This window comes from Pseudorca crassidens, chromosome 18 (assembly GCF_039906515.1).
Source record: "Pseudorca crassidens isolate mPseCra1 chromosome 18, mPseCra1.hap1, whole genome shotgun sequence".
Taxonomy (NCBI): Eukaryota; Metazoa; Chordata; class Mammalia; order Artiodactyla; family Delphinidae; genus Pseudorca; species Pseudorca crassidens.
Genome location: NC_090313.1, coordinates 30,863,298 through 30,884,120, shown reverse-complemented (window position 1 = coordinate 30,884,120; position 20,823 = coordinate 30,863,298). Strand labels below are relative to the sequence as shown.

The 20,823-nt window shown below is 38.4% G+C and overlaps 1 protein-coding gene across 4 annotated transcripts in view; it reads right to left on the bottom strand.

Annotated features, from left to right (window-relative positions):
* TBC1D4 (TBC1 domain family member 4) overlaps positions 1–20,823 on the bottom strand; it is a 251,307-nt gene that overhangs the window by 39,634 nt on the left and 190,850 nt on the right. For 3 of the 4 annotated variants that reach the window (XM_067713173.1, XM_067713171.1, XM_067713174.1), the window contains exons 8-11: positions 17,842–17,961; positions 10,518–10,592; positions 8,970–9,196; positions 7,023–7,187 (exon numbers count right to left, since the gene is read on the bottom strand). In XM_067713173.1, coding sequence (XP_067569274.1) covers positions 7,023–7,187; positions 8,970–9,196; positions 10,518–10,592; positions 17,842–17,961 — 587 coding nt within the window. The remainder of the gene's footprint in view (positions 1–7,022; positions 7,188–8,969; positions 9,197–10,517; positions 10,593–17,841; positions 17,962–20,823) is intronic. The other variant, XM_067713172.1, reaches the window with a different exon arrangement.

The following is a 20,823-nucleotide window of genomic DNA, read 5'->3' as shown; positions in this document are numbered from 1 at the left end:
ATTTTCCAAGACTGAACAAGGAAGAATTAGAAAATACAAACAGACCTATCACAAGTAATGAAATTGAAGCTGTAAATAAAAATTTTCCAACAAACAGAAGTCCATGACCAGATGGCTTCACAGGCAAATTCAATCAAACATTGAGAGACCAGCTAACACTGATCCTTCTCAAACTCTTCCAAAAAATTGCAGAGGGAGAAACACTCCCAAATTCATTCTGCGAAGCCACTATCACACTGATACTAAAACCAGAAAAAGTTATCACAAAAAAAGAAAATTATACAACAATATCACTGATGAACTAGATGCAAAAATCCTGAACAAGATACTAGCAAACAGAATCCAACAGCACATTAAAAGGATCATACACCATGATCTACTGGGATCTACCCCAGAGATGCATGGATTCTTCAATATACGCAAATCAATCAATATGATACACCACATTAACAAATTAAGGAATAAAAACTCTATGATCATCCCAATAGATTCAGAAAAAGCTGTTGACAAAATTCAATACCCATTTATGATAAAAACTCTCCAGAAAATGAGCATAGAGGGAACGTCCCTCAACATAATAAAGGCCATACAGGACAAACCCACAGCAAGCATCCTACTCAATGGTGAAAACCTGAAAGCATTTCCTCTAAGATCAGGAAAAAGACAAGGATGTCCACTCTCTCCACTCTTATTCAACATAGTTTTGGAAGTCCTAGCCACAGCAATCAGAGAAGAAAAAGAAATAAAAAGAATACACGGCTTCCCTGGTGGCACAGTGGTTAAGAATCCGCCTGCCAATACAGGGGTCACGAGTTCGAGCCCTGATCCGGGAAGATCCCACAGGCTGTGGAGCAACTAAGGCCGTGTGCCACAATTACTGAGCCTGTGCTATAGAGCCCACAATCCACAACTACTGAGCCCGTGTGCTGCAACTACTGAAGCCTGTGCGCCTAGAGCCTGTGCTCCACAAGAGAAGCCACCGAAATGAGAAGCCTGCATGCCATAACTAGAGTAAGACTGTGCACAGCAACAAAGACCCAACGCAGCCAAAAATAAAAATAAATTTTAAAAAAAGAATACAGGGGCTTCCCTGGTGGCACAGTGGTTGGGCGTCCGCCTGCTGATGCAGGGGGCGCGGGTTCGTGCCCTGGTCTGGGAGGATCCCGCGTGCCACGGAGGGGCTGGGCCCGTGGGCTGTGGCCGCTGGGCCTGCGCGTCCGGAGCCTGTGCTCTGCGGCGGGAGAGGCCACAGCAGTGAGAGGCCCGCGTACCGCAAAAAAAAAAAAAAAAAAAGAATACAAATTGGAAAAGAAGAAGTAAAACTGTCACTGTTTGCCGATAACATGATATTGTACATAATAAATCCTAAAGATGCCACCAGAAAACTACTAGAACTAATCAATGAATTTGGTAAGGTTGCAGGATACAAAATTAATACACAGAAATCTGTGGCATTCCTATACACCAACAATGAAAAATCAGAACGAGAAATTAAGGAAACACTCCCACTTAACACTGAAACAAAAAGAATAAAATACCTAGGAATAAACCTGCCTAAGGAGGTGAAAGACTTGTACTCAGAAAACTATAAAACACTGATGAAAGAAATCAAAGATGACATAAACAGATGGAGAAATATACCATGTTCTTGGATTGGAAGAATCAATATTGTGAAAATGACTGTACTACCCAAAGCAATCTACAGATTCATTGCAATCCCTATCAAACTACCAATGGCATTCTTCACAGAATTAGAACAAAAAATTTTACAATTTGTATGGAAACACAAAGGACCCCGAATAGCCAAAGCCACCTTGAGAAAGAAAAACGGAGCTGGAGGAATCAGGCTCCCTGACTTCAAACTATACCATAAAGTTACAGTAATCAAGACAATATGGTGTTGGCACAAAAACAGAAATACAGATCAATGGTACAGGATAGAAGGCCCAGAGATAAACCCATGAATACATGGGCACCTAATTTACGACAAAGGAGGCAAGAACATACAATGGAGAAAAGACAGCCTCTTCAATAAGTGGTGCTGGGAAAACTGGACAGCTACATGTAGAAGAATGAAATTAGAACACTACCTAACACCATACATAAAAATAAACTCCAAATGGATTAAAGACTTAAATGTAAGACCACACACTATAAAACTCTTAGAGGAAAACAGAGGAAAAACACTCTTTGACATAAGCCACAGCAAGATCTTTTTTGACCCACCCCCTAAAGTAACGGAAATAAAAACAAAAATAAACAAATGGGACCCAATGAAACTTAAAAGCTTTTGCACAGCAAAGGAAACCATAAACAAGACAAAAAGACAACCCTCAGAATGGGAGAAAGAAAATATTTGCAAACGAAACAACAGACAAAGGATTAATCTCCAAAATATACAAACAGCGTATGGAGCGCAATATCTAAAAAACAAACAATCCAGTTAAAAAATGGGTGGAAGACCTAAGCAGACATTTCACCAAGGAAGACATACAGATGGCCAAGAGGCACATGAAAACATGCTCAACATCACTAATTATTAGAGAAATACAAAATACAAATCAAAACTACAATGAGGTATCACCTCATACTGGTCAGAATGGCCATTATCAAAAAACCTAGAAACAATAAATGCTGGAAAGGGTGTGGAGAAAAGGGAACACTCCTGCACTGTTGGTGGGAATGCAAATCGATACAGCCACTATGGAAAACAGTATGGAGGTTCCTTAAAAAACTACAAATAGAACTACCATATGACCCAGCAATCCCAGTACTGGGCATATACCCTGAGAAAACCATAATTCAAAAAGACACATATACCACAATGCTCACTGCAGCTCTATTTACAATAGCCAGGACATGGAAGCAAACTAAGTGTCCATCGACAGTTGAATGGATAAAGATGTGGCACGTATATACAATGGAATATTACTCAGCCATAAAAAGAAACGAAATTGAGTTATTTGTAGTGAGGTGGATGGACCTAGAGTCTGTCATACAGAGTGAAGTAAGTCAGAAAGAGAAAAACAAATACCATATGCTAACGCATATATATGGAATTTAAAAAAAAATGGTACTGATGAATCTAGTGGCAGGGCAGGAATAAAGAGGTAGACATAGAGAATGGACTTGAGGACATGGGGTGGGAGGGCAAAGCTGGGGCAAAGCGATAGTAGCATCCACATGTACACACTACCAAATGTAAAATAGTTGGCCGGTGGGAAGCAGCAGCATAGCACAGGGAGATCGGCTGGGTGCTTTGCGATGACCTAGAGGGGTGGGATAGGGAGCGTGGGAGGGAGGCTCAAGAGGGAGGGGATATGGGCACATGTGTATGCATATTGCTGATTCGCTTTGTTGTGCAACAGAAACTAACACAGTATTGTGAATCAATTATACTGCAATGAAGATCTATTAAAAAAAAAAGAAAATTACATACCTTATTTGACTATGAATATTTAGAGATCCACTCTATGCATCTAATAAGATATGAGTTACCCAAGTAAAATTAAATTATATTTCATAGTTTTATGGACCTCCTTTCTATTCTGAATAGTTCTAGGTATCATGGTAATTGTGTGCATATGATGTTTTCTCTGAAACCAGTAATAATGAGAGATGTAGAGTTCAGAAATTGCTGACATAAAACCACACTCTTGAATATCCTCATCTTAGGAAATTCACACTAAAGTATTCAGAGTAAAAGGACATGATATCTGCAACCTACTCACAAATGGCTTAGAATAAAAAAATATATGCATATATATATATATGTATGTATACATGTAAACAGACTGATAAAGCAAATGTTAAAAGTTGATGAATCTGGAGAAAGAGTCAGCAGTTCTCCATAATATTTTTGCAACTCTCCTGTAAATTTGGAATCGTTTCACAATACCAATTTTTTAAAAACTCTCTCCAAGATTCTAACTAGTAAATTTATGTCTAAGTGACTTACTAATTGAAATAAACCTATTAAGAGTGAATTTTGTCCAATAATTTTACTACTGTGTAGATAGTCATCAATAATGCATGGGTATGTACCACTATAGGCATGTATAATAATATCCAGGGAGGGTACACTTTAAAACCCAAAAGACTAGAAATAACCCACATGTCCACTGGCAAATGAATGCACTGTGATATAGTAAATGAAATACTATCCAGCAATAAAAATGAATGAACTGAAGTGCACATAAAAATAGGAATGAATCTCATAAATTAATTTAGGTGAAGGAAGCCAGATATAAAAGAATTTATGCTGTATCATTCCATTTATAGAAAGTTCAAAACCAGGCAACACTAAACTATGGTATTTGAGGTCAGGATGTGGGGTAGAGATTCGGTGGGAACATGTGAGGAGCTGAAGGTGTGCTGGTAGCATTCCATGTATTGACTGGGTTGGGGTGATGTGGGATGTTCACTCTGTGATAATCCATGGAGCTGGATGCTTACGATTAGCGTACTTTTTTTTTTTTTTTTCCGGTATAGTTTTTAGTGATTAGTGTACTTTTTAATGAAAAATGTTAAGTGTCTTTTTGGTTTATTGATTCTATGCTGTCAAATTACAAAGCAGCATACAAAAAGTAAACAAAAACATGCCAGAAATTGATCTCTGATTTTTAGAACTTCTCAGAGACAAGAGAACACTACAAAGTACAGAAAATACGATGATTTTTAATGATCCTATAAATTTAAAAGTTCTCCACATGTTTAAATATAGCATTTCAAATAAGATCACTGCAAAGTTAATTTTTTTTCAATACAAAACTAAATATTTGGACTTCCCTGGTGGCGCAGTGGTTGAGAGTCCACCTGCCGATGCAGGGGACGCGGGTTCGTGCCCTGGTCCGGGAAGATCCCACATACCGCGGAGCGGCTGGACCTGTGGGCCATGGCCGCTGAACCTGCGTGTCCGGAGCCTGTGCTCCGCAATGGGAGAGACCACAGCAGTGAGAGGTCTGCGTACCACAAAAAAAAAAAACAAAAAACCAACAACTAAATATTTGTCCTCTGACCTCAATATCCTCCTATTAGAATGAGGCACAGAAGGCTTAAGGGATGCTAGGCACAAGAATGATACATACATCTAGGCAGAAACTACCGAAGATGAACATATAACCATACATTAAAAACTATAAATAATCTTTTTTTTAAAAGTCACTGCTTTTGTACTCTATAACCTATTCACAGCTAGTCTTTGACCTTCTTATGGCTGTTCCTAATTGTCACCTCAGGCATGGTTCTATTTCTGAAAGGAAACAGGGATTCTCCAGATGTTCACTTTAACATAACAACAGGAAATTGCAGATGGGTGTCACTGAAAGCACCGTATTCTTAATAAGTAGTACTATGGAGATGAGGCAAACTGACATTTTTATATGTGTACATCCTCAGTTCTCTAAATTCATTGCATATTCCATATACATTATGCTATTTTTATGGCTATCTTCTTTTAAATCTTCTCCCATAAGGTTGTCGCTGAAAAACTCTTTAAAATTGTCTTCATCAACTTTCTTCGCTAGCAATTCAATGTTTCAACATAATTTTGTACTAATTCAGAGGAAGGTTCAGATTCAAAATTTTATTAATCCAATATTAATCATCTTTCTTGGGATGAAAAAAATGGACACACATGGACAAAAGATATTCAGGGATAATTCAAGGGTTATTCTAATTTAACTAGTTACTGTGGGTTACCTAATTATATGCTAACTTTTTGGATTCCCTAAGTCTAAAAGAAAGGAGGTCAAAAGAATACCCAAGAAGATTTTAGTGGCACACAGGCTAGTTGATAGCATGTATTCCTCTCCCTGACTGCAAAAATTGCCAATTATCGAACAATAGAAACAACCCAAGTATCCATCAGCAAGAGAGTGGATAAATTCTGGTGTATTAAATGGAATACTATACAGCAATAAAAATGAATGGCTCAAGCTACACATAAAAATAGGAATGAGGGCTTCCCTGGTGGCGCAGTGGTTGAGAGTCCGCCTGCCGATGCAGGGGACACGGGTTCGTGCCCCGGTCCGGGAAGATCCCACATGCCGCGGAGCAGCTGGGCCCGTGAGCCACTGCCGCTGAGCCTGCGCGTCCGGAGCCTGTTGCTCCACAAGGGGAGAGGCCACAACAGGGAGAGGCCCATGTACCGCAAAAAAAAAAAAAAAAAGGAATGAATCTCAGAAGCTTCTAAGCCAACAACAACCCCTTGAGAAGAATTCCCAAGTTAATCCACCCCATTCCAAAGGCTAGAATATCCCACTGAGAATTTGCATGATCAGTAAGATTTCATAATTTCAAAAAATTTTAAAGGCAATTCTTAAAAAATCACTATATTTAATTTTGTGTAGCTATAAGAGCAAGGAATAAGATTGAATAGGCTACACGTTTTCGATTCTGGGGACAAAAAACAAAGCAAAATCAAATATCTACAAGATTCAAGAGCTCCCTCATGTTGTCTGAAAGAGTTGCTATCGACATGATCCTCTACCCATTATGTGTCTTACACTGAGATTCAGAAAAGAAGGTCTATGTCATTGAAAAAATCAGAGAAACGTCTAGGAAATATTCTATATACTTAAAAATAAAGATATATCATATCCATTACTTTAGCATAGTTGTTTAAATCAGTGGCTTTTGGGTTCCATAAGATATGTCCAGAGAAGCTAAGAACAAAAGGCCTGATCAGGGGAGGTTTGCTTAGTATGTGTTAGCACCAGGTCTTGCCCCAAACAAAACAAGGCTTAGACTCTGGGGCCAAAGGCAAAGAAACACACAAACAGTACAAAAAAAATAATCCCTAAAGTAAGATAATCATGTCATCAAAAAGCTCTGAAACACTGGTTTTAAAAGTTTTCTTCAAATTAATTGGAAATGAAACCAATATATTAGAAACAGGTTAGAACAAGCACAACATACGGATGCATTCATGTCACTCTAAAGTTAATTAGCCACTTCTTAGTAACATATCAGTATATCACTGCAGAAAATGTTGCTTTGCAAACAAAGGACACTGATCTCACCTGATTTCATTTTCATACTGTGGGGACAGTCTACCTGAATTCTGGTAAAAGTTTTTCAGGAAAGAGGGGGCAGTGACGGAAGGGGCAGAGAAGGAAGTGTGAAGACTTGGAAGACTGGAGGAAGAATTACTCTCCTTGTGCATGTGCCGAACTGATGAAAAGATGCTGGGTACAGAAAATACAGCAAATTTGTCTTAATTTACATTTTGGCACAATCTTCATTCACTATGAAATAGCATATACACAGGTTCTCGCTATTAATGTAATCAGGGCTGAATTTATATGGAAAAAAACTTATATGCATGCAGTTCTCTATTAGATGACTGTGACCTAGTTCATTGTCCACAAACTGAATTCCTCATCTATGCAGCGTGTCTAAGCATATGTGTTTGTCTCTAAAAAGCTCTTAACAATTTTCGGACAAAAAGTGTTTGTTTTGACACGCAAAAGATACTTCAAGGGGGAAAAGTAGGAAAGCACAAATAATTACAGGAAACAAGTTCCAGAAGGAAAAACTGATTATCAGTAGTTCAAAGACTTAATTATTTTAAAGATATAAACCCTTCTAAAAATTTAAGAACAACATGTTTGGTTGTTGTAAGTCATCGTAATCATAATACCTTTGGCTTAACAAACGTTAATGTCCATGTTCTTTTCTTGCAGCCTGTGGAATTGTGCAGCCATGGTTTTATCTGAATCCCTAAATCTACAAAGTTTTTTTCCCAGAAGATTCTTTTCATAGCAAGTTTTTACCATGATATAAATAGCATCTTTTCATATGGACAGAAATTCTTTGAGCATATACTTTATGAAATGTGGAAAACATAAGGAAAAACAGACATCATTAATAGTTTAAAATAATTAATGTTTTAAATTCTTGAAAATAATTTTTCCTGGAAAAAGAGACTTAATGTCTTGGGTAAATATAAATGATCATTAAAAATTTTCATATATACATGAATACTTAATCCTTTTTCATAAAAGAAAATCTGAGGATAATTAGTTCTATTAATTTACTTTATTTTTATATATCTTAAATGTTTTATTTTTTAATATCAAATTATTCAAAAAACAACAATCAGCATTCAATTGCATCCTTAAAAGAAATGCTGGTAAATTTGATAACAACTAATATAAAAATTAATCTTCTTTTTACTTAGAGTTCTGTTTTTGTTTTTTTTTTTTCTCTCTGACTGGAACCCCTATCAGACCGTTTCCTGAACCAAACTCATAGGTAACGAAGAAAAACAAAATTAGTTCTAGGATATAAATTCTGATTTGTACTACACGGTAAGAAGTATAATCATTCTACAATTCCAAATTTACCCCCTTTATTATCTCTTACCAAATGCCAAATGATTTTGTTAAATATTTTTTAAATACCATGCAAGATAGTTTCTAATGGTTACCTCCTGTCAATTATGGTATATGTATTCTTCTTTGTAAACATCACTTTATTCTAGATAAAATTTTTAACAATTTTCACATTTGGCTTTAATTTATTATGAAATAAAACACAGCCAATTTTTACCTCATGTATAAAGGTAATGTAGGTGATTTTTTTAACCCCTGTGCTTACAGGAAGTTCTGCTATGTTATCTGCAAATTTGCTGACTGTTTCATGAAAGCCATCGTCAAAGAGACACTGAGGAACATGCGTTGTCAGAGGTTTTTCAGACAAAACAACTGCCTGATATCTTGTTTTCTCCATTTTTCTGGGGAAAAAAAAATATATTTCCATCCAAAATGCTTTAACTCTTCTCTTTCGGGGTGCCTTAAAGCTTGCCTGTTTCCCTTAGTAACGAAGGTTTTTATAATTCCATTTATTTTTCTGAAAACTAAATGTTGGCTACAGCATGAAGTCACAATAACTCTTGACTCCACGGTGGTCAGAAGAGAGTGACAGGAGAATTTTGTTCCAGCTTCTGGAGAGAGGTTTGGACTCACCTGCACTGTTCGCTGGAGCTATGCCTCAGAAGAGGGGAGCGAAGCCCGTGAGCCTTCCCATCCTGTAAATTCAGCTTTCTCTTCGTGCTCGAAGGTGGGTGGCTGAACGTGTGGGCCCGTCTTCGAAACTGCGGGGAGTCGGAATCCTCTTCAGGGAACGTCTGCCAAGCTGAGGACAGTGGGGAAGCTGGTGGGGTCCCTGGCGGGGAGTCTCCTGGGGAGCAGTCCTGAAACGCAAGAAGTCAGGCCTTTCTTTCCTACACCGATCATGGCAGACCTGCTCAGAAGCAGAGCTCAACCGTGACAGGGTGCCTCTTCTTCCTCCTGAGTCATGACAAACTGTTGTAGCTTTTTTTTGTTTTTTGTTTTTTTTTACTCAAACCACGCTGAAGGCTGATCACTATCGCCACAACCCATTTCTTCTGATAAGCAGCTGTAAGACAGCATCCGTAAAGGTAGGCCAGAAAGTGAAAGGGATGATAAGAAGAGGTATTCTTTCCCCTAACCCTTTGTGGTAAAATGCTCTACAGCTACTGTACTGTTCTCACTGTTGCCAGAAAGATGAAAAGAAATCCTGACTGAAAGAGGGTGGAGTCTGTATTTACGTATCTACTGATTTCCGTGACATATCGGTTGCATGTTTCCTGTACTGTCAAAACAATATCACAACGCTTAAGTGTCCAAGTCTCACGGCAAAGATTTCAGGGAAATAAAATAAAGCCTGTTAAGTATCTTCCCTCACCATGGATGCTTCTATCTAACTACGTGTTCCCTGAGGTAAAAATGTTTTAAAAGACACGAAAAACAGGAAATGAATGAAAAGTGAGCTATGCCAGAATGCCTCTCATATTGCATGGGTAGACATCATAAATCTTTCAATTTAGACAAGTATGCTGTTTATACTTTCCAGAACAGGCTCCACTGTTGAAATGTTTAGCTTGATAAACTTTGGTTAGGGCTAATCGACTCATAACTGGACTAAGTCCTCAATTCTACCAACAGAAAGTTTAGTGAACATATTTTAATATTTTCCATTAAAAAAAATAGGTTGCATTTGCCTCAGGTTACATGTTACAGGAAACAGGAAACCAAACCTACTGAGAATTGTCTATGAGATAAAGAAGAGCCTAATGTTGCAGTTAAAAGGGTTAAATATGGGGGAGGGGGAAGTAATAAGAGGAGAGAAAAAAAGATAAAAAGATCACTGTATAAGTGCAATAATCATACGGCTCCTTTTTCTATGGCCCTGGATCAACAGTTGCTCAAATATTGTCCCCAAAGTATACTATCTCCAAACAGTAAAAAGCCTGACAGAGCAGAGCCAGACAGCAAGGGATGTGTTCTGTCCCAGCAAGAGAAATCCTCAGTTGAATAAAGAGCAACATGCTAATAGCCAGAATCTTCTTTAAAATAATAAAGGCTCAAATAGTTACTTTTTAGAAGTCATAAAGAGTTCATAACAAAATAACTAAGCACGCATATTATCATATTAGTGTTGGTTTTTACCAAGTTGCAATAGTAGGCAAAAAGGAAGCTCTGCTTAGATACCTTCTCTGAAGCAACACTGTTGGATCGTTCAAAGCTGTCCACACTTCCAAGCCGACCTCTCATTCTGTTAGCTCCCTGAGTGAAGAGAATAAAATTCAATCGTTCATAGGGTTTGAATTTTTACTTGAAAACTATAAAAGGCAGTTGCCTCTTCATGTCAGCATTACATTGATCCTTTTGGGGTTCAATCAAATTTGTTGGCAGTATTAACAGCCATTCCAGCATGGCAAAGAGAACTGTCTGCAATCTACTTCCATTACTTCTAAATCATCCATTAGATAACCAGATATTCAGACCAAGCTTACTGAAGTGACTTTGGTTACAAAGTCAAATATTATTCACCCATAACATCAGTGAGAGTCCCATGAACTTGGTGTCACATACAGATAAACACCCATGTGGAAAGTACAGCACAAAAAACCACAACAGTTATAAAAGAAAATGGTTTAATACATACAACCTCCCTACAACCTAGATCATAATTTACATTATAGGATTATAATAAACACAGGTTTAAAAAAGAAAACTGCATCCTAAAATGTATGGATTTAGCTTCATTCATTATTCCATAATGCAAAACTACTTCAGTAAAGTCTCTCTAGAAGATTAGATAAAAGTCCGCTTCAATAATGGTGAATTGGTTCTCAATTTTCTTTTCACACAGTTCTTTGGTGATGATCTAAGTAAATAACCAAAGGGATCATCTCATCTATTTCTCTCTATACTTCATGTAGGAAGAAACTGAAGCCAAGTATTGAAGGAAAGAAGATGGAAAGGCTGGTTAGGAACCACATCACACAGAAGGTCTTAAGAGACAAAATACAGACTAAGATGTTCTATATAACTCTAAAACACATGGGAAAGTTCTAAAAAGAATAACTAGAAATACGTCAAGTCAGTGTGACAGTGACTCTCCACAATGAAAAAACGCACAACATTTTTATAGCACTTTACAATTTTAAAGTGTGTCTCCAAACATTTCTTGGGTTTAATGGGGGGGGGGTTAAGTTTCATTTTAATTTTTAATCAAAGTAATACCTACACAAAGTTTCAAAAGTCAAACTGTGCTACCAAACTTATGATGTTAAGTGGCAATCACCAGCCCGCTCCTTCACATGCTGAATCCCATTCCCCAAAAGCAAACACTTGAAATTACTTATATCAATGCTTCTGTTATTCAACTTACATTCCTATTCCTTAATCTTTCCATTTTAGGCACTATCCATTGACTTCCTACTCTGGAAGATGAGACTTTAGGATTCTCACTTCATTACCCATCCCCATACACACTTCTCTCTTCCCCTCTTCTCTCAGTAGAGTTATACCACGTGTTGGTTAAACCAATGTTTTGTGCTTAGATTTTTACAACCTTGTAAATACTGTTTGCACCTGAGCTACATATTTTACTACTAATACAACTCACATCTTGTGCAATTTGTTCTTCATAGAGTTAACAACTACCTCAGTAATCACCAGTTTATTACTACTACTAATTTATTTATCATTAATCTATTACCAATAAATCTCAATATGGTCAAACATTACATAATCCATTAATTGCATATTTCTTTCTTTGAGTACCCATTTTGGAGATCTCTGTCTTCCTGCCCCAGTCTGGACTGGTAGCAATTTAGGTTTGCTGAATAGATGTTTCCAGTATTATCCTTCACCATCAACCTAGAAATTTCCTTTGATGCTATTCTATGTTGGAATTTCTGCTTCTTTGAGCCCATGTCTTCCTCTTTTTTAGTTTACTTCCTCATTTTGGTGGAACATATACTCCAGGTGCTTTCTGAGAACAGGAGACTTGGAAGTAAATTATTTTTTCATTTACATGTCTGTAAGTGTCTTTGTTCTATGCTTATATTTTATTAATAGTTAGGCTGAATATACAATTCTGCCTGGAAACGTGCCTTCAGAATATGTAAACATTGCTCAACTGTCTTTCGGTACAGAAGTCGAATGTCATTGTGATTCCTGAGCTGTATGTGTGCCCTGCTATTTCTCTCTGGAACAGAATCTAAGTCAGTCTTTCTATTGTGCATCTTCAGAGCCCATTACATTTTGAAACATGTCCATCAGCTCTAAGAAAACTTTTAAATGATTTCTTTGAAAATTTCTGCATGCATTTTCTTTCTGGAATGCCTACCATTTGGTTTTTGGATCTCCAGATAACTTTTAACCTCGTTCTCTTATTTTCTTTTTCTTTGTCATTTTGCTTTACTTTCCAGAAGTTGTTGGAAAGTTGTTTGCTTTACTTTCCAAAGTTGTTTTTTTTCAACACTAGTTTCCTAGCCTTCTACTGAATTTTTCTTTTTATGTCCACCGTCAGAAAGTTGTAGGAGTTCTTTCCTGTTCTCCATGGACTCTTATATTTATGGTATCCTACCTTGTTTCATAGAAGCAATATTTATTCTTATCTATGTATATCAATTATAGTTTTCTATTTCCGGTGGCTCCCTAAATAACAACTATATCAATCATAAAACAAATAGCTGCATCTATACTACTGAATGCTTACCACGTGCCATGTACTATGTTAAATATTTTACCATGCATTACCCCCTGCATTCCCACAACAATTCTAATGAAGTAGGTATAGTTTTTTGGTTTACCTTTACAGATAAGGAGACTGAAATTCTTACAGATTAGGTTGCCAATGTTTACACAGTTAAAGGACAGAGGAGCAATTTGAATTCAGGGAGTACAACTTTAAAGTGAAGTTCTTGAGCTCTCACTCCATACTACCTCCTGAAGAGAGAGCTTTGTGAAAAGTAGAATTACAAATAAAACCAATTAACCTACATTGGTTAAGGGTTATTTTGCAAATGTCCCAGAACTTGATGAAGGCTCTTTCAGTTCTTCAGTTCTATACTATAACCTGACATACTTCCAGCAATAAACCATACATTTAGCTGATAAATTACTGGGTTCGCGTGTGTGGAAAAGAAAAATGGGCCACGTTGCTTTCTGTTATTTCTTAGCTTTTACTTACATGCCAACCTGCCTGGTTATCTCAGACAGGTTATTTGGTCACAATAGAGAAAGCAGTCAGATGGATATCAAACAACTTCCATCATTAGAAAAACACTTAGATGACACATATTACTCATAGGAGTGTTTTATCCATGAGTTTTTCTTACACACAAAGAAAAATAAACCTACTTTAAAATTATACTCTACCAAAATCATTAATTCACACACTTCAACAAGTGAGGACAATGGCTATTACTCTGAAGAGAAAGTGAAATGAGGACTTACTCTTCTTTTTTTTATAAATTTATTTATTTTTGGCTGTGTTGGGTCTTCGCGGCTGTGTGCAGGCTTTCTCTAGCTATGGTGAGCGGGGGCTACTCTTCATTGGGGTGCGCGGGTTTCTCACTGCGGTGGCTTCTCTTGTCGCGGAGCATGGGCTCTAGGCGCACGGGCTTCAGCAGTTGTGGCTCGAGGGCTCTAGAGCGCAGGCTCAGTAGTTGTGGCGCACAGGATTAGTTGCTCCACAGCATGTGGCATCTTCCAGGATCAGGGCTCGAACACGTGTCTCCTGCATTGGCAGGCGGATTCTTGATCACTGCACCACCAGGGAAGTCCCTTGATGACCGTTTTCTAATGACTTACACTTTATATTAGTGAATATTTCTCTTTTAGAACTATAAACATATATTAATAAGTATATTAGGAAATGTTCCTCTTTTGGAAAGCTTCAATTTAAGAAAAAGCAACAGGGACTTCCCTGGTGGTGCAGTGGTTAAGAATCCACCTGCAAATGCAGGGGACACGGGTTCGAGCCCTGGTCTGGGAAGATCCCACATGCTGTAGAGCAACTAAGCCCATGCGTCACAACTACTGAGCCTACGAGCCATGTCTACTGAAGCCCGCATGCCTAGAGCCCATGCTCCGCAATGAGAAGCCTGCACACAGTAACAAAGAGTAGCCCCCGCTCACCGCAACTGGAGAAAGCCTGCGCACAGCAACGAAGACCCAACGCAGCCAAAATAAATTAATTAATCAATTTTTTTTAAAAAAAAGAAAAAGCAACAAACAACCAGAATACAAGACTCTGTCTTTTCACCTTTGCGCAGATAGCTTTTTCAGTTTAACTATATTATGATTTGGTAATGCATGTGTCAAGCCTTTTGCCTTGGACCCACTTTTTAATTGCTAATGAGCTAAGCTTTAAAGCATTTTAAAAATGTATCCTGTTTCATAAACAACTATAGTTAGTTAAATAAAATATTCTGACTTTTAAAAATAGCAGCAGTTATGAGCCAAACTATGAGTGGAGTGTCAATTTTCTCCTATGTCACTCAGAGAGAAAAAAATAAACTGACAAGTTTCAGAAGTACGCAAAAACCCTTTACTATGTAACCTTTGATACAACATGGGTAGCTGCCAACCTTCTCAAGAAGTCCATTCTGCTGCATATGGTGCAAGTAAGACCTTGTTAGGCCTAAGACCTTGTTAGGTCACGTAATTTGTGGTACTTACCAGCACTTTGGGACACAAAAGCTACAGTATCCACCTTGACCAAAACAGGTTGGCAGTGCCCTTGCTGAAAAGTCATTACAGCCATACAAAGCTATGTAAGCAGTACTTCAAAGTCAGCCGTGCACGTACTGTGCAGAATGCCAAGGTACTCAGTGGGATAAAGAGCGTCACACTCTAAATACCCTTGTGTCCTTTTATAAATGACAGAGGTTTCAGAGCTTACCACTGCTGTATGTACCAGCTCATACCTACAGTGTGATATTTTCCTAATATACTGACATTACACCCTCACGGTAATATGACCTAAGCAGGTATGAGTATGCCCGTTTCACAAGTGGGGAAACAATGGCTTAGAAAAGGTAAATAATTTGTAAATAAAGGTAAATAAATATAAAACCTGCTAGGGCCAGATCTGGAAATCGGATCCTCTGACCACCTACGTAAACGATCTTTCTACTAAAATTCTCACTGAACACCATAGGAGAGAAGGAGAAAAGGAGGGAGGGAAGGAATGAGCGAGAAAGAAAGAACATAACTGATTTATAAATTTTGAAGATGAGGAGGTAGGAAAAGTTTATGGAAAGTTGCATTAACACACTTCCGACAAATCTTCTAGAGGCTCTTTTCCTAAATTCTGTTTTCTGCTAATAAAATAATAGCATTGTCAAATGACCATGCTTGCTGCAAGGCTCTTGTTAGAATTAACAAGAATCTCAATCATCAACAGAAATTACCCATAAAAGTATTTTGAGTTCTAGCAAAGAAATAAAAATAAGAACACCAGACATCACAAGTCACTGTGTCCCAATGTACTACTGCACTTGACTTTCTTGCTTTTAACACTTTTGAAGATAACAGGTAGTTATTTTGTAGGCTGTATCTCCATGTGGGTTTGTTGATGTTTCCTCAAGATTAGATTCAGGTACTGCCCCTTTGGCAGGAATACCACAGAAGTGCCACTGTGTTCTTTGTATCAGTGGCACAGGATTTCAATTTGTGCCATTGCTGAAGATGTTCAATTTGATCATTTGATTAAGGTGGTGCCTGCCAGCTGTTTCCACTGTAAAGTTACTGTTTTCCCCTTTGTACTTAATAGGTATTAATTCTACCCAGTAAATATCCTGAGCATGATCAAATTTCCAATGTATTAATTTATTTTTCCTATCAGAATAGACTTATAGTTTCCTATCTTATACAACAAGTCACTATCTGTTGCTATCATTTATTTTGATACTCATTGTCTCAGATGTCACCAGTGGAAGCCCTTCAAGGTTTTTATGTCTTTGTGACATCCTGTTACCTTTCTTTGAGTATTCCCTTACTACCTAGAACACCACGATGCTCTGGACTTACCTTCTACATTCCCTAGAGTTCTGGAACTAGCCATTTCTCCCAGGATCATGGTTCCTTCTTAAAGAATGAGATATAGAAACCAAAATCTGAGTGCCAGGGCTTCCCTGGTGGCGCAGTGGTTGGGGGTCCGCCTGCTGATGCAGGGGACGCGGGTTCGTGCCCCGGTCCGGGAGGATCCCACATGCCGCGGAGCGGCCGGGCCCGTGAGCCATGGCCGCTGAGCCTACGCGCCCAGAGCCTGTGCTCCGCAACGGGAGAGGCCGCAACAGTGAGAGGCCTGCGTACCGCAAAAAAATAAAAAATAAGAAAAAAATCTGAGTGCCAGACCTAAAATCTGGGTCATCCAACCAGGCTTAATTTATTATCTGGCATGTATAGGAAAGCTCTTCTCAGCTCCTATCAGTGGACAAAGTCAGGGACCGTAGGTACACATTTACTGACACACGCATATATTAACACATATACATTACATAGAACATAATATATGTAATTCTATTGCTCAAAATAGAAAACCAAGATTCCATACTGCTACCTCTGAGTTGAATCCAACAACACAGAACTCTTTCTAATTTCCGTCCCTTTCATATTTGTAATTCCCTTCTCTCAGAATCCCACTATCCTTAAACATTTACATATTTGATCAGTTCCCCGTGTGTAACCCACCTCCACAATTGACACTTCACACTTTCCTCACGCCACTCAGGCTCCAGCCTCCCCACCCATGGGCGCCATCCTTGTATTGGGCGCCTTGAATGCTTTCTCCCCTCCACTCTGGCTCTGAGCCATCCCTCTGCAGGATGTCCTCTTCACCGGCTCTCACTCCACTTCCAGAAACCAGGTTGTCCCCGTAGGCTGACACCCTCCTCACCGCACTCTGGTGTCCACATGCTGCACTGGGTCACCCCCATACAGAGCAACCTATACAGGCTCTGTTCCCCTGTGCTGAGCCACTGTGGCTTCCCTGCCTTACAGACCCGAGACATCTACATTGCTGTGTCTCGTCTAATAGCGTTAGGAGTGAATTGCTCAGGAAGGGGAAAATGAAGAGGAAGAGAAATAATTTTGCTTATTTTTAAACAGAATATATAAATTCACTGAATGGAATACACGCATGTCTGTTAACTTATACTAACTATTTTCAGCATTCCCTATCAGCTCCTAGAAATAAGTGAAAGAAGGGCTTCTTTATAACTTTATGTGGCAAATGATAAAAAGTTCTTAAAGGATTGGCCATCAATATTCTATTATTTCCCCTTTCCTATACATATATCTCAACTGCTCAAATTCAGATATCAGAGGCACCAGAATAAATCTAGATCTGAAAATGAGACTTTTGTTGAGAGATTATTTTAAATAAGTGTTAACTAACTTAAAGTTATCTTAAATTTTTTTTAAAGGAAATGTTCGGTGAGCCAGTTGAGAATGAAGCAGTTAGAAAACACAGACATAATTAATACCTTAAAGAGCCTCAGTTTAATCTTACCCTTGAGAAGATATTTTCCAGGGAGCTAGTTAAGGATCTCTTAGCTTTATTTTTCAGAATGTCAAGTTTGAACCTTCCACTGCTTGTCGCATTTTCTGGGATTGTACTATTTGAAATAGTCTATGGAAAGAAAAACATACATTTTAGGTTGGAAATACTCAAGGTTAAATGAAGCTTTAAAGACAGGCTTATGGCTAAGCCACTAAAAAGCATGAGAATTCTTCTGTAGCTCTATTAAGAAGTAATAATTTAGGTTCCACATCGTGAACACACAGATTGTAAGCAAAAGAGATTAATTTTTAATACTGTAAGCAATAAAAAAGACAGAAATAAGATCTTTCCTTTATGTCTTTCCTTTCTGCTAATATATTCCTGCTGCATTTAATGAAAACTAAACTTGAGATGCCCATTTTTACTGCTGTTATTTTCCCTTTCCAAGTTACATACTTTATATCCAAATTACCGAGGAAAACACAAAAAATTGGTTTCAAAGAACAAAGCATCTTCTAGTAAAGCTGGATTCTGCTAATGCCTTTGTTATAATTCCATTTTCATTTGTGAGTGGGTCATTTATCTTTTCAATCGACAAGTATTCACTGATAGTACTGAACTGTATGAGAATCTACAATGTGTCCACTATATGAGGTTCTCCAAATATTTTATCTTATATAGAGATAAAAAGCTACTATGTATATTACATGGTTCTTAGTGCCAGGAAGCTTCCAAGAGAGAAAACTCATCCTTTGCTTGGGGAGGAAATACATTCACTCGTAGCATTGACACAAAGCAACGCATAAGAATCAAATATGGAACCATGGGTTATGGGTCTCAATGGTCAGGAAGAAAAGGATACATGGGATTCAGACAGGCAGAAAAAAGGAGGTGAAGACTTTCCCAACACTGGGGATGGTGCTGGCAAAATCATAAAGGCTGGGATGCTCACGGGACAGGGTGTCAGTACAGGTGTTTGACTAAAACAGAGGGAAGTAGTGGAAAGTGGGAAAGTGAAGCTGGAGATAAAACCTTGAATGGTCTTAAGTGCTGGATAATTAGGAAAAATCACTGATCACAATTTACAAGCAGAGGGGCATCACTGTGAAACTAATGTTTTGGGAAGATTTATGTGGAAGGACTGTTCAAAAATCACCTAAAGGACTGGGAAATCAGAGACTGGAAGATCAGATTGAAGGCTTCAGGACAGTCTACGCAGGAGGCAATAGAGGTCCATACTGGAGCTGGCTCCACGGGGTCACCTAAGGAGTTACTGATAAAAGAAACATGATCACAATCAAAAAGGAAAGAAAACAATAGATAGAGATGTGAGCTGGACTGGGCTCGGGCTGTGTATAAGGACTGGGTTGACTCATCATTCTAAGACTTTGAGATGAATGACACAACGAAAATAGGGAAATCGTATTGGCACTTAGCACAATGCCTGACATAGCAGCTACTCAGTGAATACCAGGTGAATAAATGGAAGGAAGAAAGGAAAAGAGGGAGCAAGGGAGGGAAAGAGAGAGAGGCAGGGAGGAACTTAAGTATACTGACAGGAAAACATACACAATTTGTTAAAATCTCCTCTGTGATCTTGACCGCCCTCCGTCATATAGAAAATGCATATCACTCCTCACATGCTGCCTTCGGCCTTCTCGTCAACATGACTATCACCACCAGTGACTGATTTAATCAAAGCCATGAACAGATTTTAGTCTTTATGTTTCTTTTTTTTTTTTTAACAAGATCTACTTTATTTTTTTTTACATCTTTATTGGATTATAATTGCTTTACAATGGTGTGTTAGTTTCTGCTTTATAACAAAGTGAATCAGCTATACATATACATGTGTTCCCATATCTCTTCCCTCCTGCATCTCCCTCCCTCCCACCCTCCCTATCCCACCCCTCCAGGCGGTCACAAAGCACCGAGCTGATCTCCCTGTGCTATGCGGCTGCTTCCCACTAGCTGTCTACCTTACATTTAGTAGTGTATATATGTCCATGCCTCTCTCTCGCTTTGTCACAGCTTACCCTTCCCATTCCCCATATCCTCAAGTCCATTCTCTAGTAGGTCTGTGTCTTTATTCCTGTCTTACCCCTAGGTTCTTCATGACATTTTTTTTCTTAAATTCCATATATATGTGTTAGCGTACAGTATTTGTCTTTCTCTTTCTGACTTACTTCACTCTGTATGACAGACTCCTTATGTTTCTTGACCTTCCTATGTCATTGTACATCGTTGATCTTCTTGCTTGAACTCTTCTCCTACCTTGGTCATTCACCATAATAAATCTTTCTACCTCATTATTCCCTTTCAGTCTTTATCACTGGCTCCATTTTAATTCACTCATTGCCTGAAATGTGGGTGCTCCTCAGAACACCCTCCTTCGACTTCAAATCTGTGACGAAGTTCATAGTCTTCTACATTTATAATGTCAGCTCAAATTCTATGAGCACCAAATCTATTATTCTAATTAAATCTCACACTTCCAAAATTGAATTCTTATTTCCATCTTTCGCCCCGCTCTTGCCTTCTTTCTGTATTTCCTAGCTATTACACCTAATTCCTCCAAATCTGAAACCGTGAAGTGTCTCCCAGCAAGCCCCTCTCTCTTCCTAAACATATCTATCCAATCAGTCACTAAGTCCTACGGATCATGCCTCCCAAATTGCTCTTGACTCAGTCCCTCCCTCACATCTCCAGGGCTCCAGTTTACCCTCTCTCTGAGACAAAATACATTTTTCAAGACGGAATCATTCAATCTATTTATGTCCCAGTGTTATCTCTTGTCTGGTACATACTTATATCTCTGTGCCAATCACACCATATTCCATATTTTAATTCATCTGATTGCATGTTGGTTTCTTCTTACAGTTAGAGCTGTCATTATTCATCTCTGTTGCCTAGTACATAGTATGCACTTGATAAATGAATCACTTCTCACGTATTCTATTACCAAGGTCTCCTAATTTGAGAATGTGACTT